Genomic DNA, 25,682 nt, shown 5'->3' on the forward strand with positions numbered 1-25,682 from the left:
GTTGGGGTTCATCTCATACTTCTGAAGGTTTGAGGGTGCTGCCTGTTCCATACCCCCCCTACTCCTAGCCTTTTAGGGGTACAAACAATAGTAATTGGGGCCTAGTGTGGTTGTGTACGTGTGATATACATACACTTTTTTGGGATCATATTTTCTATTCCGCTATTTAATCAAAAACCTTTGGGGATCAGTTAAATTGGGGGATAGTCTGTGTTGGTACGTGTGAGAGAGATCCACCTTTCCAAGTTGTTGGGGTTCATCTCATACTTCTGAAGGTTTGAGGGTGCTGCCTGTTCCATACCCCCCCTACTCCTAGCCTTTTAGGGGTACAAACAATAGTAATTGGGGCCTAGTGTGGTTGTGTACGTGTGATATACATACACTTTTTTGGGATCATATTTTCTATTCCGCTATTTAATCAAAAACCTTTGGGGATCAGTTAAATTGGGGGATAGTCTGTGTTGGTACGTGTGAGAGAGATCCACCTTTCCAAGTTGTTGAGGTTCATCTCATACTTCTGAAGGTTTGAGGGTGCTGCCTGTTCCATACTCCCCCTACTCCTAGCCTTTTAGGGGTACAAACAATAGTAATTGGGGCCTAGTGTGGTTGTGTACGTGTGATATACATACACTTTTTTGGGATCATATTTTCTATTCCGCTATTTAATTAAAAACCTTTGGGGATCAGTTAAATTGGGGGATAGTCTGTGTTGGTACGTGTGAGAGAGATCCACCTTTCCAAGTTGTTGGGGTTCATCTCATACTTCTGAAGGTTTGAGGGTGCTGCCTGTTCCATACTCCCCCTACTCCTAGCCTTTTAGGGGTACAAACAATAGTAATTGGGGCCTAGTGTGGTTGTGTACGTGTGATATACATACACTTTTTTGGGATCATATTTTCTATTCCGCTATTTAATCAAAAACCTTTGGGGATCAGTTAAATTGGGGGATAGTCTGTGTTGGTACGTGTGAGAGAGATCCACCTTTCCAAGTTGTTGAGGTTCATCTCATACTTCTGAAGGTTTGAGGGTGCTGCCTGTTCCATACTCCCCCTACTCCTAGCCTTTTAGGGGTACAAACAATAGTAATTGGGGCCTAGTGTGGTTGTGTACGTGTGATATACATACACTTTTTTGGGATCATATTTTCTATTCCGCTATTTAATCAAAAACCTTTGGGGATCAGTTAAATTGGGGGATAGTCTGTGTTGGTACGTGTGAGAGAGATCCACCTTTCCAAGTTGTTGGGGTTCATCTCATACTTCTGAAGGTTTGAGGGTGCTGCCTGTTCCATACTCCCCCTACTCCTAGCCTTTTAGGGGTACAAACAATAGTAATTGGGGCCTAGTGTGGTTGTGTACGTGTGATATACATACACTTTTTTGGGATCATATTTTCTATTCCGCTATTTAATCAAAAACCTTTGGGGATCAGTTAAATTGGGGGATAGTCTGTGTTGGTACGTGTGAGAGAGATCCACCTTTCCAAGTTGTTGGGGTTCATCTCATACTTCTGAAGGTTTGAGGGTGCTGCCTGTTCCATACCCCCCCTACTCCTCATCTAGCCTTTTAGGGGTACAAACAATAGTAATTGGGGCCTAGTGTGGTTGTGTACGTGCGAGATACATACACTTTTTTTGATCATATTTCCTATTCCGCTATTCAATAAAAACCTTTGAGGATCAATTGAATTGCGGGATAGTCTGTGTCGGTACGTGTGAGAGAGATCCACCTTTCCAAGTTGTTGGGGTTCATCTCATACTTCTGAAGGTTTGAGGGTGCTGCCTGTTCCATACCCCCCCTACTCCTCATCTAGCCTTTTAGGGGTACAAACAATAGTAATTGGGGCCTAGTGTGGTTGTGTACGTGCGAGATACATACACTTTTTTTGATCATATTTCCTATTCCGCTATTCAATAAAAACCTTTGAGGATCAATTGAATTGCGGGATAGTCTGTGTCGGTACGTGTGAGAGAGATCCACCTTTCCAAGTTGTTGGGGTTCATCTCATACTTCTGAAGGTTTGAGGGTGCTGCCTGTTCCATACCCCCCCTACTCCTCATCTAGCCTTTTAGGGGTACAAACAATAGTAATTGGGGCCTAGTGTGGTTGTGTACGTGCGAGATACATACACTTTTTTTGATCATATTTCCTATTCCGCTATTCAATAAAAACCTTTGAGGATCAATTGAATTGCGGGATAGTCTGTGTCGGTACGTGTGAGAGAGATCCACCTTTCCAAGTTGTTGGGGTTCATCTCATACTTCTGAAGGTTTGAGGGTGCTGCCTGTTCCATACCCCCCCTACTCCTCATCTAGCCTTTTAGGGGTACAAACAATAGTAATTGGGGCCTAGTGTGGTTGTGTACGTGCGAGATACATACACTTTTTTTGATCATATTTCCTATTCCGCTATTCAATAAAAACCTTTGAGGATCAATTGAATTGCGGGATAGTCTGTGTCGGTACGTGTGAGAGAGATCCACCTTTCCAAGTTGTTGGGGTTCATCTCATACTTCTGAAGGTTTGAGGGTGCTGCCTGTTCCATACCCCCCCTACTCCTCATCTAGCCTTTTAGGGGTACAAACAATAGTAATTGGGGCCTAGTGTGGTTGTGTACGTGCGAGATACATACACTTTTTTTGATCATATTTCCTATTCCGCTATTCAATAAAAACCTTTGAGGATCAATTGAATTGCGGGATAGTCTGTGTCGGTACGTGTGAGAGAGATCCACCTTTCCAAGTTGTTGGGGTTCATCTCATACTTCTGAAGGTTTGAGGGTGCTGCCTGTTCCATACTCCCCCTACTCCTCATCTAGCCTTTTAGGGGTACAAACAATAGTAATTGGGGCCCAGTGTGGTTGTGTACGTGTGATATACATACACTTTTTTTGGATCATATTTTCTATTCCGCTATTTAATTTAACTGGGCCTCCATGCGAGACCTGTGTGCCTTGTTGCGCTGTTTTGAGTACTCCACCAACATGGCCAGTGGCAATGACGCCGTTCTCAGCTTAACTATCCCACTTCTATGCCTCCTTGAAAAAACAATTCGGGCGATGATGGAAGAGGATGTGGCACAGGATGAGGAGGAGGAGGAGGATGAAGAGGTAACATTTCCAAGGCTTTCAGGGCAGTCATTCGCAAGGGGCTCCGAGGGTGGGTTCCTGCACACGCAAACGCCAGGGACGCAATTGTCCAGCAGGGGCACAGTTCTGGAGGATGAGGAGGATGAGGAGGAGGAGGAGCTGGAGGAGGAGATGGAACCATGTTCACAGCAGGGTGGCACCCAGGCCAGCTCATGGCCATCACTGGTGCGTGGCTGGGGGGATACAGAGGACACGGACCATACACCTCCCACAGAGGACAGCCTTTCGTTGCCTCTGGGCAGCCTGGCACACATGAGCGATTACATGCTGCAGTGTCTCCACAACGACCGCCGAGTTGCCCACATTCTAACTTGTGCTGATTACTGGGTGGCCACGCTGCTGGATCCCCGTTACAAGGACAACGTACCGTCCTTAATTCACTCACTGGAGCGCGATCGCAAGATGCGCGAGTACAAGCGCACGCTGGTAGACGCCATGCTGCTGGCATTCCCATCTGACAGCGGGGCCACAGTGGAAGCACAAGGCAGAGGAGGAGGAGGAGGAGGTCGCCAACGCAACCAGGGCACCGCCAGCACCTCAGAAGGCAGGGTTAGCATGGCCGAAATGTGGAAAAGCTTTGTCAGCACGCCACAACAAACAGCAGCACCAGCAGCTCAGATGGAACGTCTTAGCAGGAGGCAGCATTTTACCAACATGGTGGAGCAGTATGTGTGCACACGCCTACATGTAGTGAATGACGGGTCTGCCCCCTTCAACTTCTGGGTCTCCAAATTGGGCACATGGCCTGAGCTTGCCCTTTACGCCTTGGAGGTGCTGGCGTGCCCTGCAGCCAGTGTATTATCTGAACGGGTATTTAGCACGGCTGGGGGCGTTATAACAGACAAGCGCAGCCGCCTGTCCAGAGACAATGTGGACAAGCTCACGTTCATTAAAATGAACCAGGCATGGATCCCACGGGACTTTTCCGTACCTTATGCAGAATAGCAATGGATACCGACCTTACCCACCCATTGTTCCATTTTTGCTCTTTCTCACTCTTTTGGGGTGTACCCTCATTTAAAATTTGTGAAAAGAAGCAGTGTTGGCTACCTCGTCCTCCTCCTCAGGGCCAGATTAATGTAGGGGCTATTGGAGCTGCAGCTCCAGGCCCCTACCTTTTATATAGGCCCCGGGTTGGCCATATTCACTGTTACCGCTCTTCTGTCACTTGTAAACACAGAAGTCTGGCTTCTATGCTCGCTTCCCCAGGCAGCACCCTCAGAACCTCCCCACACAGCGTGAAGGCCGGACAAGGAGGGACAGTTGGCGATGCATGGATGTGTTTATGGGCTTCAGAGACAGCATCCCATGTTGAATTAGGCATGCATGGCTGCACCCTTCCTCCTCTGGGTGCATGGCAAGGCACGGCCCTAAGGCCCTTCAAAATCCTCAGCACCAAGCCCATGATGCTGTTAATCCGGCCCTGGTCCTCCTCCACCGCCGCTTCCACCTACACCGCCCATAGGTGTGCGCAGCCTATTGCATTAAGGTGTGCACCCCAAAGTTGAAATACACATGCATGTGTTTGCCAGCAGGGAGAGTAATGTATCGGGGCCATGTACCTGTAGGCAAGGAGAAATAGAGCAGAGCAGGTCCCAGGGAGATCTTTCCCATCTCCTCACTGGCAATGCTATGTGCCCTAGGTGATTAGGGTGTGCCCAGGCACACCCAGCACACCCTGTGCGCACGCCTATGTCACCGCCACATCCACCACCACCTCAACCTCCCTCCTACTCCATATGGGCCTCGTCCTTCAGAGATGAAGAAGAACATTGTTTTATTTTTCTGTTTTTTTTTGTTGTTTTAAGTTATTTCCCTATCCACATTTGTTTGCAGAGCACTTGCCATGCTCTTAATTACGTTTTGCTGCCATTTGCAGCACTCTAGCCCTTTCCTTTGGTGTTTTAGAGCCATTTTAGTGCCTTAAAGTTCGGGTCCCCATTGACTTCAATGGGGTTCGGTGTCCGGGAAAAGTTCGGTAAAAGTCCGGGACACGGACCCGGACTTTTTTTTAAAGTTCGGCCGAACCCGTCGAACACGGACATCTAGGTGTCCGCTCAACCCTACTCAGAAGACTAAAAAGACACATTAGAGAAATATGCACACACTCTATATCATATTTGATATCTAATAAATCATGATTTCATTCTGCTAAATAATATGCTGGTTGTCAAATTGTAATACCTTGTTGTACAAAAGTAAAAATATATTTAGGATAGTTCAGCTTTATTGTCATCTATGCAGTGTGTCCTTTCTCTAAAGTTGATAAGAGTATAATTTCTTAAAGATTTGAACAAGGCCTATCTGAGAAGATAAAAATAGTTTTCCACTGAAAACTCTAAAGCACTGAATAATGTGTCACAATCAGCAGCTATGTACATTATTGCTTCACAGTTTGTCAGTGACTATGGAATAAACAACAGCTGAGGACAGCCCTCCCACACAGCAGACGTGTAATATATTCCAGCAGTTTAGAAAAACAGAGCTTTACATACTGTGAAATATGTGCAACAAAATGTTCTGTTATTTCATGTGAGAAAAGAAAAGATTGAAGCTTAAGTGATGCATAATGTTATATGTATTAAAAGTTAAAGCAACAAAGGGTTATTTCTATGTGCACTGTCTAGTTTTTTTTTTTTTTTTTTTTTTTTTACTATCTACCTGACTGCATGCTACTCTTTTTTTAATCGGATTTTGTTTTTTACATTTTTACAACAAATAAACACCAACAACAAAAATCAAGGTCAAATCATCATTCTAAAAGAACACATCTAATTTTCCCATAATATTCCCTAGTACTCGAAAAATTATTCATAAATATTCATACTATTTCAGGAATATCCAAAAATATTTAGAAACATTCAGAAATATTCAAAAATACTGCAGAGCAGGTAGTCCATAAATCTTTTACATGACCCTCTCCCTCCCTAATAAGAAAAATAAAAATTGAAACAACATTGCATCCTGCTTAATTAGAGTAAAAGAAAATATATTTTTCTTTTCCACAGTTTTTATTTAGGGTTTCAGCAAGTGCGAGTATCAGCATAGAGATAAGTGCGGATGCAGCCGCCAAAACTGTACAGTGATATCACAAGGCATGACATTTCTTAGTCATTCTGAATTCGAGTACAGAAAATTGAAGAAATGAGACAACAAGTAACATGAACATATACAGAATGGTCACAGTTTGTAGCTAGCTAGTGAAATACCTCTTAGCAGCATGGGATGAGTCATCCAGTGGAATATATAGATATCCAAGATAACTGAACTTGTCAAATGTGAGGAGTGTGTCTGATTGTAATGCTCTTTCATAAGAATAGTGAAGATGTTTTGTATTCACAGCTTCTGAAGGATTAGGAGCAATATCTTTTTTCCAGTGCTGTGTAATAGTCAGCCTTGCAGACAGTAGAATGCTAGCTACTATACTACGATGGCTGGAAATGTGTCCAGTCCTAAATTCAGGACAGCTAAGCCAGGTAGAGGTAGAGGCAGTTAAGATACCCAAAATTTCTGACAGAATCTGAAAGATTTTCCGCCAGAAGCTGTGAATACTTTTGCATGACCACAAGATATGATATACAGTATCTCACAAAAGTGAGTACACCCCTCACATTTTTGTAAATATTTTATGATATCTTTTCATGTGACAACACTGAAGAAATTAAACTTTGCTGCAATGTAAAGTAGTGAGAGTTTAGCTTGTATAACAGTATAAATTTGCTGTCCCCTCAAAACAACTCAACACACAGCCATTAATGTCTAAACTGCTGGCCACAAAAGCGAGTACACCCCCAAGTGACAATGTCCAAATTGGGCCCAATTAGCCATTTTCTCTCCCCGATGTCATGTGACATGTTAGTGTTACAAGGTCTCAGGTGTGAATGGGAAGCAAGTATCTTAAATTTGGTGTTATTGCTCTCAATCTCTCTCATACTGGTCACTGGAAGTTCAACATGGCACCTCATGGCAAAGAACTCTCTGAGGATCTAAAAAAAAGAATTGTTTCTTTACATAAAGATGGCCTAGGCTATAAATAGATTGCCAAGACCCTGAAACTGAGCTGCAGCACGGTGGCCAAGACCATAAAGCAGTTTAACAGGACAGGTTCCACTCAGAACAAGCCTAGCCATGGTCAACCAAAGAAGTTGAGTGCACGTGCTCAGCGTCATATCCAGAGGTTGTCTTTAGGAAATAGACATATGAGTGCTGCCAGCATTGCTGCAGAGGTTGAAGGGTGGGGGTCAGCCTGTCAGTGCTCAGACCATACGCTGCACACTGCATCAATTTGGTCTGCATGGCTGTCGTCCCAGAGGGAAGCTTCTTCTGAAGATGATGCACAAGAAAACCCGCAAACAGTTTGCTGAAGACAAGCAGACTAAGGACATGGATTACTGGAGCCATGTCCTGTGGTCTGATGAGACCAAGATTAACTTATTTGGTTCAGATAGTGTCAAGCTTGTGTGGTGGCAACCAGATGAAGAGTACAAAGACAAGTTTGTCTTACCTATAGTCAAGGATGGTGATGGGAGTATCATGGTCTGGGGCTCCATGAGTGCTGCTGGCACTGGAGAGCAAAAGTTCATTGAGGGAACCATGAATGCCAATATGTACTGTGACATACTGAATCAGAGTATGATCCCCTCCCTTCGGAGACTGGGACGAAGGGCAGTATTCCAACATGATAATGACCTCAAACACACCTCCAAGACAACCACTGCCTTGCTAAAGAAGCTGAGGGTAAAGGTAATGGACTGGCCAAGCATGTCTCCAGACCTAAACGCTATTGAGCATCTGTGGGGCATCCTCAAACAGAAGGTGGAGTAGTGCAAGGTCTCTAACATCCACCAGCTCCGTGATGTCGTCATGGAGGAGTGAAAGAGGACTCCAGTGGCAACCTGTGAAGCTCTGGTGAACTCCATGCCCAAGAGGGTTAAGGCATTACAAGAAAATAATGGTGGCCACACAAATTATTGACACTTTGGGCCCAGTTTGGACATTGTCACCTAGGGGTGTACTCACTTTTGTTGCCAGCGGTTTAGATATTAATGGCTGTGTGTTAAATTATTTTGAGGGGACAGCAAATTTACACTGTTATACAAGTTGTACACTCAATACTTTACGTTGTAGCAAAGTGTCATTTCTTCAGTGTTGTCACATGAAAAGTTATAATAACATATTTACAAAAATGGGAGGGGTGTACTCCCTTTTGTGAGATACTGTAGGTTACCCGTGAGGCTGCAACCTCTTCAGCAAAGAGAAATACAATCGGGATAAAACCTTGCCAGTTTATATGGGGTTAGATGCCATCTCACATTTATTTTCAAAGCCAACTCCCAGTGAGTAACACAATGGGTGGTGCGATTTGTGGTTTGAATTGCTTGTTGCCATTGGTGGTCAGAGAATAGTGTTTAGGTCTGATTCCCATTTAGCCATGGAGGTGTTTTAAACAAAGGTAAGTTTGTTATGCAGTAGATTGTACACTAGAGAGATACCTTTTTTGGGATCCTTTTTTTGACTGCAGGAAATTCTAAAATATAGGATGAGGAGTTACTGTGGGAGGTGGCATAGTGAGCAGAAGATGTCTTATGCGTACTAATGCTGTGCGCGGCAGCTTAAGCTTTTGTTGAAGAGTCTCAGAGTTGCCAGGATTACCATCAATTAGGAGGTCCACATCCCATTGTAAATTATGTGGTATCCCACATAAATCATGGCAGTTTGGAGTAGTTGGAGAGTAGTAATGGGTAATCGTACTTTTCCAGCATGCTTGGGGGTATGGCATTATGGGGTAGAGCTCTCTATGCTAAAACAGATGCCCCGATGGTAATGGGTACGTCTTTTCCAAAGGTCCGCTAGTAGTAGATCTGATAATACAGCAGTTTTAGTAAGATGGCATTCAATATCAACCGATAGTGGGGTTTTCTGAGTGTGGAAGCAGTACTTCAGTTGATCAGAATGTGTCGCTATGTAGTAGTCATCAATATCCACCATCCCCATACCACCAACGAATCTGTGTTTAGTGAGAAGAAAGTGAGGACGCCTTGCTCTTTTTGCTTGCCAGATAAACTTTTTGAGGAGAGAAGTCAGGGATTTTGGGTATGAGTGGGGAGTGGGAATATGAATAGTTCAAAATAAGTATTTGGGGAAGAATGAGCATCTTGAAGGCTGCCAGCCTTCCTGCCCATGACATTTCTACTTTCGATAGGTTGTTGAGTTCTATTCCTAGTTTAAGTAGAAAGGGTTTGTAATTTGCTTTGGCTACCATGGAAATAGAGGGAGTTATGTGTATTCCTAGATAGGAGATGTTCTTTTCGGTCCATGTGTATGGCAGTTGGGCTTGCAGTAGAAAGGATCTGGGGTGAGGAATACCTAGGTTTAAGACTAGAGATTTAATGTAATTAATTTTGTAATAGGAGATCGAGCTGAATTCGGTCAACAAATTGTGTGTGTTGGGAAGTGATGATTCTGGGACAGTTAATGTCAAGATAACATCATCGACGAACAGGTTATTGGTGTGTGATCTCCCCGTTAAAACCAGTTATATGCAGACTGGATCAAATACTCACTGCTAGGGGTTCAATCATTAGATTGAAAATTTGTGGGGACAAAGGACATCCTTGACTGGTGCCATTTGTAATTTGGAAAGGTTTGGATAAAAGGCTAAAGGTAAATACTTGAGCGGGGGCAAGCATAGCTGTGAGAATCGTACCCTGAAATTCAAATTTATCAAGGACTTGGCACATGTAACCCCAATGAACCCGGTCAAACGCCTTCTCCGCCTCTATGGAAAGAAAGAGAGAAGGCGCCCGACTCCGCTCCACATGGTAAATGATGTTCAACAATCATCTGGTGGCGTCGGAGGTCTGCCTGCCTGGTATAAACCCCATTTGATCAGTTTGCATTAGTTTGGGCACGATGGTTGACAAGAGGGTTACTATGTTTTCCTTCAGCACCTACCGGGGGGGGGGGGGAGAAGCGGCGGCTGTATTATAAATCTTAGTAAGACGTGGGGTAAGATGTGTTCCAAAAAGCTGGTAGTATTTATTAAAGAAACTGTCCAGACCTGGGGATTTACCTTTTGGTAGGGACTCGATTAAACAAAGTACTTTCTGATCTGTGAATGGGCAATTCAGAGCAGAGAGGTCAGTTGGAGATAGTGCAGGGAGGCAGAGTCGATCGGGAAAGGAAGTGATAGCAGAAGTGGAGGGTTACAGGCTGCTAGGATCAACTTTTAGGTTGTACAATGATGCATAATAATCAGTGAAGGCATCTGCGATATCTTGGGGATTGGTAACTCTCTTCTTTGGGATAGAGTGAAATATATGGGGAGTTTTTAATTTGGTACATTGCGCCTTGAGACGAGACTGTAAAAATGTACCCGCTTTGTTGTTTTAGGCATAGTATTTAAATTTAAGTTGCCTTAACATCCAATCGTGATTAGCATTTAATAGAGTACGTAATTCAAGTCTCATTTTGGTGAGGGAGCTAGCTATGGTGGGATTAGGAGAAGCTTTATTTTGGGCTTCCAGTATATGAATAGAGGAGAGTATCTGTTGCATCTTTGCAGATTTATGCTTTTTTCTTCTGAGCGCCCAATTAAATTAAGATACCGCGTATATACGCTTTATTGGCATTCCACACAGTAAAAGCGTCAGTGTCAGACTCTGGGTTGAGACAAAAATATTCCTTGAGATGTTGAAGGATCACAGCGGTAGTATCAGGTTCTTTAAGTATGTTGGTATTGCAGCGCCATATGCGGATAGGGGGGCATGAATTTTCCTCTGAGACCATGAGGGACACTGCAGCATGGTCGGACTAAGTTATATCTGTGATTTCAGAGGAAATGATATTTTGCAAAAGCCACTTGTCAATTAGAAATAAATATATACATGAATAGGAATTGTGTCTAGGTGAGTAGTATGTGTAATCTTTCTCAGATGCATGAAGGCACTGCAAGACATCTTAGACATCTTCCACATGAGAGAGCGCAATGAAAAGTAGCGTGTTCTCTGAGCAGTGGTTGAGTCTAGATGTGGATCCACAACTGAGTTCAGATCGCCACACACTAACTTCTAACTTTATGCAATTTAACAAACAGTTTACAAAGAAATCGACCTGGATGAGAATTGGGAGCATACATACCACCAGTATAGCGTATACTATTAAGGTCACAAACCAGGATAACATACTGTCCCTCTTCGTCAATAATCGAGGAGTGCAGTGTAAATGTAATTCTTTATAGAAATAAGAACCCCCCTCCTTTGTTTTTAGGAGTAATTGGCTGTAAAGATGTGGGGAAAGTCCTTGTGTTGGCATTTGGAGCCGAAGAACCTTGAAAATGTGTTTCTTGCACTTCCAGAATATCCGCTTTTGAGGCTATGGCTTCTTTCCACAGTGAAAATCTCTTAGCCAGTTGGTTTAGGCCACAGGCATTAAGTGAGACAATTTTGAAGGTCATTCCATTAAAAAGTCATGAATGAGCGTAAAGGTGACACACATCGCCTATGGGGTTCATAGTAGATGACGTAAAGGTGTGTAAGGAGCGTTTCAAGAGGTATGATTCCAAACAGAAAGCTTGTGAGTTGAGGTATGCAATAAATGAGAGAACACATATTTGAAGTATCCTCCACTAGCTAGGTTGCAACCTGATGAACCATCAAAAGAACAAACAGAAGAGCACGGGGTGTTAGAAAAAAATGAAAAATCGTAAAATAGGGATGATGCTCCAGGTTTTAAGAAGGTCAACGCCGTCTTCTAGTGAGGTTATGGTGGATGTACGCCCGTAATGCGTAATTTTCAATGTTGCTGGTTACTTCCATTGGTAGGGGATGTTGTGGTTCGGCAGAGCTTTCGCAATGGTCGCCAAATTTTTGCGATGTTGTAGAGTATGGGCTGATAGGTCAGGAAGGACTTGGGGTGGGAGGGCCTGTTCGTGCAATTTTTATGCAATGTAGATAAGATATGTTCTTTGACCCCGTAGTAGTGGATTTGCAGCAGGATATCTCTGGGAACTTCTTGTGGCAGGAAAGATGACTTAGGCATTTGATGGATTCTGTCGATTGTGAGATCTTTGGGGGATAGGCCTGGGACCACCGCCTTGAAAAGGTCTCAGTCATAGTGGGGTAGTTGAGACGGTAACACTGATTCAGGAATACCCTTGATCTTTAAGTTGTTACGACAAGCGACTTTGGATTTTAGCCAATTAATATCATGGCTATGTTGATCTTGGGCATCAACCGTCATTTTGAATGAAGACATACAGGCACTGACATTATCTTCTAAATGGTTAACTCTATCCCCCAAATCCTGGATTTCAGTTTTGAATTTATGGAAGCATGCTCGCACGCTCACATGTCATCCTGAAGGGAAGAATGCAGGGACCACAACATGTCTTTTAGTATGATATCAGACACTGGCTGGCCTGTAGTGATGAATGCTGCCAGTGGTGTCTGCAGGTAAACTTCATGGGGCATATATTATTATAGTGACCACTATACACTGATTACTGTCTATGTCCTACAAGAAAACAACAAGAGAAGGGCACACCGACCTTGTGCATTACCACTTAAAAGTTTATTAAAATCAAAGAAGGGTAGCGTACAATCTACTCACAAATGTAGGATATGAACAAGCATATAGGAAATGGGCATCGCTCACTTCCAGGGCACTTCTCTACTGCTGGATAGCGTGATGGCGTCCGCAAAACCTGATGTGGCTTACGCATTTCGAGGGAGGCCCTTCTTCCTCAGAGCCAAAATCGCCATTCGGCTGGTGATTTTGGCTCTGAGGAAGAGGGTTCTCCCTCGAAACGCATAAGCCACATCAAGTTTTGAGGGCGCCATCATGCTATCCAGCAGTAGAGAAGTGTTCTGGAAGCGAGTGGTGCCCATTTCCTATATGCTTGTTCATATCCTATGTTTGTGAGTATATTGTACACTACCCTTCTTTGATTTTAATAAACTTTTAAGTGGTAATGCACAAGATCTCTGTGCCCTTCTCTTGTTGTTTCCTTGTAGTGCCTTTTGGATACCCCTGGTCCTGAGGGGGGTAGCAAGACCACTTCATTTGTGTCATAAAACCGCCTAGAACATTCACCTTCCAGCATATCACTTGAGCACAGGAGAGATATTGTTTTTTGGAAATCACTGTCTGTGTCCTTCCTGGGCTTGGATTTTGCAGGGCTTCTGGAGCTGGGAGAGGACAGTGGTGAGCTGTTATCTTCAGCCGAGTGCCCCGTTGAGGCTGCTACGGCTTCAGAAAGCTGCTGAGAGGCATCCACTAGAGGTCCAGCAGCGGCTTCTCCAGGAGATCTCCCGCCGCCATTTTGGAGTGGATTCCGCGGTTACGTTGGGAAGAAACCCAACAGTTTTTATAGAGAGGACGAGTCCTTGCGGCGTCATGGCATACTTGCGAGTGCAGGAGATCTTCCGGATACTTGTGGGTCAATTGAGTCAATGAAAGGCAGCCGTGGATGCTAGTATCCCCCAGGGTGTTCACGGACCAGCAGGGTTATACGGCCATCATAGCTGAGCGGTCGCTCCACCCCCCGAAGAAAATATGTTTTTGAAGGCCTATGTGGGCGTCCATTGCTGATCCATTTTGAATTGGGCATTAGGGTGGCAGGTCTGCCAGGGGCAGCACAAAAAAACCCATACATCATGCTATCAACAATAACACAGTCTTGTGTTTTAAGATAGATTCCAAGCTGATGCCCAGCTCTCCAGTACTATTCAGCGAGATACTGATTACTGCTATTACTCCGCACATTGTATATTTTTTCTTCTGGAATAGAAAATAGTTCACAGTTACTATAATGAATGTACAAAGCAGCACTATTAAATAAAAATCAATGTTGTGAAAAATTAGATAAAATTTTAGCATAACTCAATAAAACAAACTTAAAAAGTGAAAAAATAGTGAGTAAAAAAGATCATTAAATGAACTAACAGTCCATCAATATAAGTCCATAAATATAAAAGGGCTAAATAGGAAAATACTGTGCACCACACAAAGTTCAAAAGAAGGGGAGGACAAATTATCCACAAATCACTTCATCCACCAGTGTCCCCACATCCAGGAATTCACAATGCTTCCGCCACCAGGTGACACCAAGTGCTCAAGCCTCTTACTTCCACATGTGGACCATCCTATAGTATGGTCAAATGCGCATATTAAGTCTCCTTATTCTGGGAAACTCCAGGACGCCAGTGATGTATTCGGTCAGAGTTGGTTGATCGGCATGATGAAAAATAAAAAGCATATGTGCCCATAGTGTAATCCATAAAAAAAATGTATTAAAAATCAAATAACGACTAGGACTAGTAGGCAATAGCAGAATTCCACAAAGCAGGTCCTAAGAGCAAAAAGCTTTAAAACTTGCCTATGGCAATAAAATGTAGCAAACAAAATGCTCTCCCATTTGCAGAAGGTTGTGTAGTTGCACCGGACTCATCCACCGGTCAGCAAGCGTGCATGATAGCCATGTCCAATTTCGTCAGAAAGATGACATCATCAGGGGACTGGCTTGGTTCACAATTACTGTTCACCGAGGCAGGGTTAGAACCAAACTGCTGGCAGAGTAAGGGTTTTTTTTTTTTTACGATTACAGTTAGAATTGCAATTTAATTCCTGGATCTGAATACAATTTAGTGTAACTCCCAGTATAACTACTGGATTTAAACTAGGGTCTGCCATATCTCAGTATAACTACTGGATTTAAACTAGGGTCTGCCATATCTCAGTATAACTACTGGATTTAAACTAAGGTCTGCCATAAAGGTGTAAGTAGATACACAAACAACACTGTAACCTACAGAGTATCAGCCTTTGTAAACTAAAAAAACATCAACCAACATACATTTTTATTAATTTTATTATATTACTAATTATGTATCATGTATTGCTAATGTATTTTTATATAAGCACATTTTAGCTATTCATACAAAATTGATTTTAGTAGTTTAAGTTAAAACAACACACTAATTCTTTTGCATTCTCCAAGGAACAACTGATTTGTTCCTTGCATGTCAGTTTCTTCCTCTCTGATTCTACACCATTTATCAATACAGGGGTTTTCCACTTTAAAAAAGAAAGTGGCAACCCCTTGAATTGTAGACTAATGCAGGTCGACAGATAACTCTGCACTTACAACCCCTGGCAGTTAGCTTTCTTGTTAAACATTGAAAACCACTTTGAATTTCAGGTTCTTAAAAACCTTTTATCTTCTTAGGTGACAATGCCATCAGCGAAAAAACAGAAATGATCCACCTCTCCCCCCTCACTGAATATGTTGGAAAGAAAGAAGATAGACAGATAGACTTCTGTGACAGATCCTGTGATGAGTTAAGCACAATGTTTACCGAACTCTCTGGACTGCGTGTTGTTGTCAATACCCTGCTTGACAACCTTCAAAAAGTGGTAAATATAGGTTCTCATTTAATTTATATGAATGATATTTAAAAATATATTATATTAATCACAAAAACTGCAATAAATAAATAAATAAATATATATATATATATATATATATATATATATATATATATATATATATATATATATATATATTTATATATTTATTTATTTATTGTACACATATATACAGAAGGCGGGTTTACAGAACAAAGTGTAGATTAAAAGTGGTTCTAAAACTAAAACATTTTTACCTTTAATGCATTCCTTGCATTAAAGTAAAAAATGATATCCCAATTGCTGTGCCCTTCCCTCCCACCCAGATACTTACCTGAGCCCTGTATCAGTCCAGCGGATTGCCTGGTTGCTGGTCTTACCGCCTCTCTCCCCGCTCTCACAAGCTTGGCTGAGAGCCATTGACTCCTGCTGCTGTTATCCAAATCCTGTGAGCAGAGAGTGGGGGGCAGGGCTAAGCTGCGCTGTGTGTGTCAATGGACACACAAAGCCCAGCTTAGGATCAAGCTCACATGTCTGCCCCCATAGGGAGTGCTTGCTATGGGGGCAGACACAAAAGAGGAAGAGCCAAGATCACTGAATGGGGACCCCAAAAGAGGATGTTCAGATGCCCTGTTCAATACCATTGTACAGAGCAGGTGATTATAACATGTTTATAAATTGCCCTTAAAACCACTTAAATAAAGAATTGGTGTGTATATATATATATATATATATATATATATATATATATATATATATATATATGTACAGTATATATATATATATATATATATATATATATATATATATATATATATATATATTAGAGTATATAGTACACAATGAATAATTGTAAAGCATAATGATGATGGGGTATGTGTGTAGGAAGTCATGGAAATTTGTGGCATTTATATACTTTGGCAGAGACTATCAGGCAGTGACAAACATATACTAGTATACAAGCACAGTTTGCAAAATATTTAGCATTTGTTTATCGATCCTACAAAATATTTATTCTACCATAATGATATTGAAAAACTACACATTTTCTTTTCAAATGCCTGAATTTACCCTTTTAAAGTTTTAACTCAGATACATCATTTTTAAGTAGAAGACAATATTAATACTACCATTCATTTGCAATGCATTTCAGTCTGAAGAAAATCAGGAGTTGTGGGAACTGATTGGGCCCAACAAAACCCTAAAGAATCAATCAGTGTGCTGGCAGGATGGACGTGTCTTTGGTGATAATGAAGACTGGATTGTAGACAGTTGTACCAAATGCACCTGTCAGGTAACTATGACAGAAAATAAGATTACAGTATATTTGTCAGTTTGTGTGATAGTAAAACAGATTACTTAGGGTATTGGAACACATCCACTATTTACTTAAAACAAATTACTTTGCCTTAAAGTGTATCTAAAGCCAGGTTTTGTTTTGTTTTGTTTTTTTGATAGAGTAGTTTTTGGCTGTAGATACACTTTAGAGCCGGTTCACACTACCGTGACCAGAAAGTCGCCCCATGAAGGAGCGACTTTTTAGCGCGACTTTAGTGCGACTTTGAAGAGACTTTGAAGAGACTTGAATGATAGGCGACTTTGTCTGTGGGGAATGCCTGGGTAATCTTTTTCTTCTTCCTGGAAAGTCTGATCACAGTAGCTTGAAAATAGATAAGGATCCGACTTAGAGGCGACTCCCATTGAAGTCTATGTGCACAAGTCTGATAGCGGTCGCCTTGAAGTAGTACAGGAACCTTTTCTGGAGTTGGAGCAACTTCACTAGTGCATACTAAGACGGCTCTCATTCATTTACATTGAATTTGTAATGACAAGTGACTTGGGGCGACTTGAGGCCACACAAGTCACATCCCAAGTCGGAGTAGTGTGAACCGGGTCTTAAGAATTGATATCTTAATGGTATTTTTATTCATAGCACTGAAAACCATGAAGCCTTCTCAAACATGTAATTTTCCCTCTCTACATAGAGTTCAAAAACAGTTTGTCATCAGATTACGTGTCCAACTGTGCATTGTGACAGCCCAACTTTTGTTGAAGGAGAGTGTTGTCCTGTCTGTTTCCGTAAGTGACATATTTCCCTTTTCGAGGACAGAGCTCCTGTTATATTTCTATCCATGTTTTGTTCTTTGCCACAATATCCTTTTTCTGTGGTACGATTCTAAAAAAAATTCTTCTTTCATGCATCCTTGTCTTTCAGCATTAGATAACGAAGCTGGTTGGTCTCCATGGTCTGAGTGGACAGAATGCTCTGTAACCTGTGGCCCTGGAACCCAACAACGTGGAAGATCATGTGACGCTACCAGTAGTACTTGTGTTGGCTCCTCAATCCAAACTAGAACATGCAACCCTGGGAAATGTGACCACCGCAGTAAGTGTTTAATGATTGTAGTCATACGTGGCATTTGACTGTACACTAAAATAACACTATTTTCTGATGTTTTTAAAGTACGTCAAGATGGTGCTTGGAGTCATTGGTCCCCATGGTCAGCCTGTTCTGTGACATGTGGAATTGGCAACATCACTCGTATTCGTCTATGTAATTCCCCCAAGCCACAGTTAGGGGGAAAGAACTGCACTGGATTTGGACGGGAAACAAAAGAATGTGAAGGGGTCCCATGTCCAGGTAAGTTTTTAGAACGGTAATAGGTTCCTTGTTATAAAGCACTGGGTTAATACCCATAAACTGGTGGGTTTTTTCTAGTCTTCAGACAGTGTCCATTGCTCCTTGCTTTTAAACCAGTGTCTATGGGTGTTTGCACATATTTGAGATGCATCTGCCATGCAGAAGCCATTGGGTTTTCAGGAGAATAGCAAAGTGAATAAAAGTAGTGAAGTTGGTCATATACAGATGCTAGAAACATCAGACCTTTTGAAAAACTAAACAAATGTTGGAAGACTCCTTTTTCACTTAACATGTATATCCACTTGACGTGCAATCTCCCCCACAGGCAGAGAATAATGATTTGTTTGTGCAAGAAAGAACAGTGAAATTTTAAATGCCTGAAATGTTCCAGCCAGCTGGATCTGTATTGTATGCTACCTCAGTGTTCTTAAGAGAAAGTCCAAACCACAAACACAGGGAGGCCTTTGCATAATTGCACTTATGTAATCCATATTCTGCAAAGCCTTCTACAATGTATGCTCAGTGTAAGAGAAAAAATATTTTGCTGTGCAATGAAAAGGAATGTGAAAGTTTTGGCTAATCTTATCAAATTTTGTTGGTATATAATATCATTGTAGCCAAGCCGTAGATAAAATACAGTAGGTTAAATATATATTGTTTTACTTTTTTATTTTTTTTTTATTTCAGTAAATGGTAAATGGGGTCCTTGGTCACCATGGTCTAGCTGCAGTGTTACCTGTGGAGGAGGTCTACGAGAAAGATCCCGTATTTGTAATAACCCTAAGCCACAATATGGAGGGAAGAAGTGTGGTGGTGATACAAAAGAGAAGGAAATGTGTAATAAGCAGGATTGTCCAATTGGTAAGCTATTTAACCAATCATTGTATTTTGAGGAGAAAATCAGGCTATGTTAAATTGAGATCACCTACTAGTTGTTTTTTTGTTTTTTAGCTAGGATAGATATCATATGCCATTTGTTGTTCTTAGGTGTTGTATCTTAGGCAGCACATATTTTATTGTGAATTCTTGTTGTAAAAAATGGAACCTGTGATGACAAAATAATTCAAGCTGATTTTAATGAGTTTCTGAAATTTCTCTGCTTTGTAACAGCAGCAGAACATCTGCTTTTATAAATTCCAGTGTCAGAAACAACATGTTTGTAGCAATGAATGCCAGAGTGTGAACATTATTGTAGACTTCAGTGCATTTCCTGAAAAATCCTCAGCTGGTTTTAAGAGTTTGGGGCTAAGGCTAAAGATTTGGCCTACTGGGAATGTCAAATATCGTGACTGTAAATTTACTTTAAGAAAGCAGACAAGGAAGTGCATAAAACTACTGCTTTAGGGTAGAAACCTTATATTTCCTAGCTACAATGTAAAACAACACTTAAATAAATGTAAAATATTACAAACTGATGACATGTAAAGCATATACGAAAGGCATTCAAATTGAAACAATACAAATTCTGTGATAGCAAATGTAGAAATATGGGCAAGTCATAAATTTTATCGTAAAGTAGCTAGGGATCTGGAAGATACAGACTTACAGGCTTATTACAGTCAAAACTACTACACTTAAAACTTAAAAGAAAAGTCAAAATCATTTTTTCCTGTTTCAGATGGAAGATGTGGGCTAAATTCCCCACAAGGTCTTTACAGCTAGGGTTTTTTTTCGCCCACCTTAACAATGGCTAATGTAGCCACGCTACTATTGTCTCCGGTAGTGAAGACTTAGGAGTTTATTTACAAAAGGCAAATAGGCTTTTTATCTTTTAGGGAAATGTCTCCTTAGCTCAGTGACTTTGGTGAAAATTCACTTTGCAAAAAATACCTAATCGCGTGCAAGGAAAAAAAAAATATTATTTTTGCTTACAAATGTTTGAATGATGGGAGTCAGAACTTCACTACGCTCACTAAGCTAAAGTAAAAGTCCCTTGCAAAGTGAACAGCTTATTTGCCTTCAGTAAATCATCCACCTGCAACGCTTCACTCAAGATGGCAAATTTTGTTTGGGTGGAATTTCTTTTTATTATAGAGAATGTTAAATTAAAGTATAATATGATAGGTGAGGTCAAACAAAATACCCTCAAAAACATCCAGCTCCCAAAACAGCTCCAAACATGATCTGTTGTGCCTGCCATTAAGACTATAAATATAATGCCTGTGAACCTAATACTGTAGATTTGACCAATTGCTGCATATGCAGTTACTGGGGATGAGCTGATGATTCAGACAAAACTTTGGCTGTTTGTGTGAATGCCTAAATTTTTGCCCATTTGCCCGGAGAAAAGCAGCATATTCATTTCTACCCACTGTCAATAGTTCCTAAAGAAGAGGCGGGTGCTGGCACCTGCTGCATCCGTAGGAACCACAACTGACTTCGGAACATTGATTACATGGTGAGAAATCCCCACCACATAAGTAAAGAATAAGCATAGGATTTTTAATCTTGGTAATTCGGTGTGCAGCGAGCATCATGATTGATGATGGATTTAAAGGGGACTTTTTTGGGGATAAAAAAAAAAAAAAAGGTCTTGTCAAACGTTTGGGTGTCTTTATGTCTAGGTCACTTGTTTTTTGTTTTGAATGAGTAGGGGTACCCCTACTCATCCACTTAAGGGGCAGCACATGGGGCCTCCAGATCCTGATGGGGCAGAAACCCTTTTCCTCATCAACCCCCCCCCCCCCCACATTGAGGGCAAGTTTTTTTTATGCAAAGGAGGAAACAATACACATTTTTTTGTTCATTCTTGCTGTAGGATGTACTCCAGTAAAATGGATATTTACTATTTTTCTGACAACCCTTTGCCTATTAGCCAAAGAAATGGGCATTTTTAATGTTATAGATTTGACTCCCATTGATTAAGAAGGGGTTTGGGTTTTGTAACTGAACATCGCAGAAACCTGCTTGAATGGAACCCAGGGCATTTCAAATGATCCCTATCAGTTACAATGAGCAACCAGTTAGATTTCATCATACGCATTTTACAATAGTTACTCAAATGTTAATTCCTGGCTGCTAGCTAATGTATTAAAGCACTGTAGAAACAGTATCTACTGCATATTTCCCTTGGGGCTGGTTCACACTAGGAATTACACAGGAATGCGCAGCACGTTCTTGTATGATTCACATGCAGTTCAGTGTGGTGCAATTTGAGATCATTCAATTTGAACTGGCTCAAATCGCACGACACCGCACCAAAAGTAGTGCATGCACAACTTTTGGAAACATACCGCAACTGGGATGCATGGTACAATGGGATCTGGTGAAGACAAACTCTCTGCATTTGCAACTTGCACTTGGGGTGCAATTAAATTAATATTGACACCTGTTGCATTTCGAAACTGCAGTGCATTTTGAATGCTGTGTGGGAAGCGCACACAGGATGCAAATTTTCATCACCACATTCTGGTGTGAATGGGCCCTTAATCTATTATTCAGTATGTGTCACTGTATACATTTTTCTTAAGCACATGCTTTCTAAATCTTTTGCAAAGTTTCTAACCTGGAGATCCTGCCTGTATCAGTACTTCCTGTTGCAAGCTCACAACAAACGATGCTGCCTCACAATTAACAGCAACTTTGTCAGCCTGTGAGCTCCTTTTTTGACTATTTGGCTGCCCATCAGGTCTATTAGAAGGGAAGCCCAACAGACAGCTGTTATTTTTTTTTGCTACAGCTGATATTATAATATTATGATACTGTTTTTGCAGATGGGTGCCTATCAAATCCTTGCTTTCCTGGAACTGAATGCAATAGCTACATTGATGGATCTTGGTCATGTGGAGCTTGTCCAGTTGGTTACATTGGCAATGGGACATTTTGCGAGGATCTAGATGAGGTAGAGTATAAAGGATGATATAATATGATTTAAAACTCTGAATTATCCAAAAATGTGCCTTCTCTGCTGATGACTAACAAAAAAAATGTCACTCCCAGAAAGCAATAACCAAATTATGTATCAAAAGTCAATATTGTTACTACTGGAACAAGACAGGAGTGTCCATTATTTTCACTTATATTTACAACGGTTATTGAACCATTAGCACAATACATTAAAACATAAGCACATATTAGAGAAATTAGAGGAAAGGACATAAAATAGGGCTCTATGCTGACGAAATTATCTTGATAATTTCTAACCCTACCATATTGCTTCAAAACATTCAAACCACTCTAACTACTTTTAACAATGTTTCATATGAAAGAATTCATGAAATGACATTCCAAATATTGAGATTGCATTCTTACCAAAAACAACGAATACATTTTCCATATCTCTAAACAAGGGAACCACAAGCAAAATAATATTTTTGTATCCAAATGCCAATGTAAAATGCAGGGCAAAATTGTGGCTTTTAAATGCTTATATTACGGAAATTTCTATATATTTTCTATACTTTACCAATGCCACTTTCCAAGTCACTTTTTTTATCCTCGCTCAAAAGTAACTTAATCGGTATGTATAGCACTACAAAAAAAAACCCAGATGCCCTTTTGTTGTTCTTTCTTAGTATAAATACTCTGTAGGAATGGGTCTCCCAACCTATATCATTGTTACCAGGCAACTCTTTTAGATCAAGTTAAGTACTGGTGGTCTCCTGACACTGATAAACTGTGGTCTATAAGGGAAAGACAGCATCTGCCAAGTGACAATAAAAAAGTTTTTGTTTTTTTATTAGCCCTTAAAAGGGAGGGAATAATACAAATTTCAGTCACCCTATGGTTAACATCACTATTGAAGCTTGGAAGAATGCAGATATATGCCTGCCCTCCCTCTTGACTGTGTACTGAGAGGTGCCTGGTACAATAAATTATCTCACTAAAAGAACTTTTTGAAACATTTAATGGTTAAGAGCATCAAATAAATCCAACATGTTTTAGGGGAAAAAGAAAAGAAAATGTTAATAAAATCACAACAGAATGCACTAGGGGGAACTGTGTTAAGACTTAATGAAGACTAACATCTCCTGATGGCACGAAAGTCAGTCGGCCTTTTTATCAGCTCCCACTGTTCTAACAATTAGGATGGTAGGTATCGTATAGACACTACAACACTCTGTATAAAATGTCCAAATACTCTAACTCCATTTCACTACTATATTGGAGATATTATGGTGTTGCATGGTAAATCATATCCTATACTACTGCAATTATTCACTTTATCTCTTTGTTAGACAAAACCACTCATGTCAACAACATCTTCCCATTTTATGATGTTCATTTAACATATTTTAGGCATGTTATTTGCTTCTCTTGTGTAGACCTTTAAAAGCCTTAACACTGCTGCTGAGCACTGTCAACTTAGATGTGATGTCAGCATTTACAGGCAGGATCAGGACTGTCAGTCAAGTGACACTCTGTTGTATTTATATTCTTCCCTGGCAGATACCTATATAATATTTTGTCTTTGCTCCTCAGCCAGCAGCTACATAAAAGTGTATGCAGGTAGGTGGCAGGGAGGGGCAAAGATGTTGGGTCAGCCTAGACTCTATTTAGACGTTCCCAAAAGAGAAGAGGGCTATAGCTTACAAAAAGGGAGAGGGATGTGCTATGGAATTTACTCTTGCCAAAGTAGTCAAATTTTCAAACAAGCTCAAAGGCACATTGCAAGTGAATAAAAATGGAAAGGAAAGATACCACAAGTTAGCATTTAAAATACTTTTCTTTGCATTTTCCTGCATTTTTTATTTTTTGGTTAGTGTCTGAGTTTTGTTAAAAAGAGGGTTGTCTCACATCTAAATTTTTGATGTCCAAGCCACCTCCTGTAAACCTTTTATTTCTAATCTGCAACCTCTCTACAATAGTATTTTGAATAGATACTGTATATTAAGAAACAGTAACTTTCTGACATATTATTTGTTGTCTTTTGATTTCATGTTATTTGCATTTTATCCTTTGATAGTGATTATGTCATTTTTAATTCAATACTGCTTTCGGTTTTTACCTTTTTTCCCACCATTGATACATCGAAGTTTGAAGATATAGAGAAAAACAAATAATTGTTAAACTGACTCATCTGTTGTCACCTGGCCTATAATGCAAACATCATTAGTGCAACTAATTGTTTATTGTATTTACTATATGCTTGCCACTAACACAAGTCTATTGTTTGTTCTTTATTGACAGTGTACGCTGGCTACGGACACTTGCTTCCGCCTGGGTGGTGTCCATCGATGTGTGAACACAGATCCTGGTTATCAATGCCTTCCTTGCCCTCCTCGTTACAAAGGCAACCAACCATTCGGTGTTGGATTAGAAGTTGCACAGAAAGACAAGCAAGTGAGTGAGCCTTAAATGTAAACATTTTTTAAAGTAGGAGGTCAGAGGGCAATCTCTCTACAAGATACTTAGTCAGTTGTGACAGATTAAGACACATGACCTAATGAATGGCTGGTAAGAAGATCTTCTAGTTTCCCCATTACTAACCATTGGGGAAAGTATGGGCAAGCAGGAGAAAGACTTTCCTTATGAGGTCAGATTGCCTTGTTTAGGGTAGCTGACACTTGGTCATTAATCTCCACACTTTGTTTTAAAAATCCTTCAAGGAATTCTAATAAAAAGCATCTGTCAAAACAATATAAGATTATACATAGCTGCAATCAAGAGTGACAGGTCAGCAGTGGAATGCACGGGCAAAAAGACTGTTCGAATGGATGAGACTGGAATTTAGAAAATTTAAATAATTTTGTTCTGTCAGATTTTACAGAAAAAAAAAAAAAACAGTGGAAGGAAGAATATTTTTCTATTTAAAATTATTCTACAAAGTTATCAAGTAGCTTGACAGTTAATAACTTAACAATTGCTTATTATAATTTTTCTTCCCTGTTCTTTCTGCTCCTCTAGTTCCCTGATCTATTTCTATTTTCCTTACGTTTTAACTTCTCTTAGTACAAGTAAAGAACATGTAAAATAATGATCCATTATAAAGAAATGTGGGTTTTATGTGTAATATGCATGCCTCATTAGTCTTAACTTGCAACCCAGACCCTATTTTGTGTCTCTTTATGGTATCTATAATTTTTATAACATCTATCTAATTAATCTGTGATTTAAAATGTTATCAAAATCTTTATTCAGGTATGTGAACCAATAAATCCATGCAAAGACAAGTCTCACAACTGTCACAAGTATGCAGAATGTATTTATATTGGCCACTTCAGCGAACCATCTTTCAAATGTGAATGTCGCACAGGCTATGCAGGTGATGGCATAATTTGTGGAGAAGACTCTGATTTGGACGGCTGGCCCAACAATAACCTCATCTGTGCTGCCAATGCTACTTATCACTGCATCAAGGTAAGAATTGTAGAGTTTGATGATTTCAGATTTGCAACAGTCTGTTATCTTGACAGCTCTGCAGCTGCATGGTGACTACAATTAGCTTTGCCTAATTGGACCCATCTGATGTCAATATAATTTATAAGACTTGATGCTGTTAGCTAGAAAGAAGCTAGGATGTACTTCTCAGCCACCTTATGTTGACAGGC

At 40.7% G+C, this 25,682-nt stretch overlaps 1 protein-coding gene across 1 annotated transcript in view; it reads left to right on the forward strand.

The window, feature by feature from the left end:
* Positions 1-25,682, forward strand: part of THBS2 (thrombospondin 2) — a 165,885-nt gene that overhangs the window by 86,374 nt on the left and 53,829 nt on the right. Inside the window, exons 5-13 of the mRNA XM_082251223.1 lie at positions 15,373-15,560; positions 16,705-16,845; positions 17,537-17,630; positions 17,767-17,937; positions 18,016-18,192; positions 18,880-19,053; positions 21,906-22,033; positions 24,322-24,474; positions 25,273-25,491. Coding sequence (XP_082107349.1) covers positions 15,373-15,560; positions 16,705-16,845; positions 17,537-17,630; positions 17,767-17,937; positions 18,016-18,192; positions 18,880-19,053; positions 21,906-22,033; positions 24,322-24,474; positions 25,273-25,491 — 1,445 coding nt within the window. The remainder of the gene's footprint in view (positions 1-15,372; positions 15,561-16,704; positions 16,846-17,536; positions 17,631-17,766; positions 17,938-18,015; positions 18,193-18,879; positions 19,054-21,905; positions 22,034-24,321; positions 24,475-25,272; positions 25,492-25,682) is intronic.

The sequence above is a fragment of the Pelophylax lessonae genome (genome assembly GCF_965119305.1).
Source record: "Pelophylax lessonae genome assembly, chromosome: 3".
Taxonomy (NCBI): Eukaryota; Metazoa; Chordata; class Amphibia; order Anura; family Ranidae; genus Pelophylax; species Pelophylax lessonae.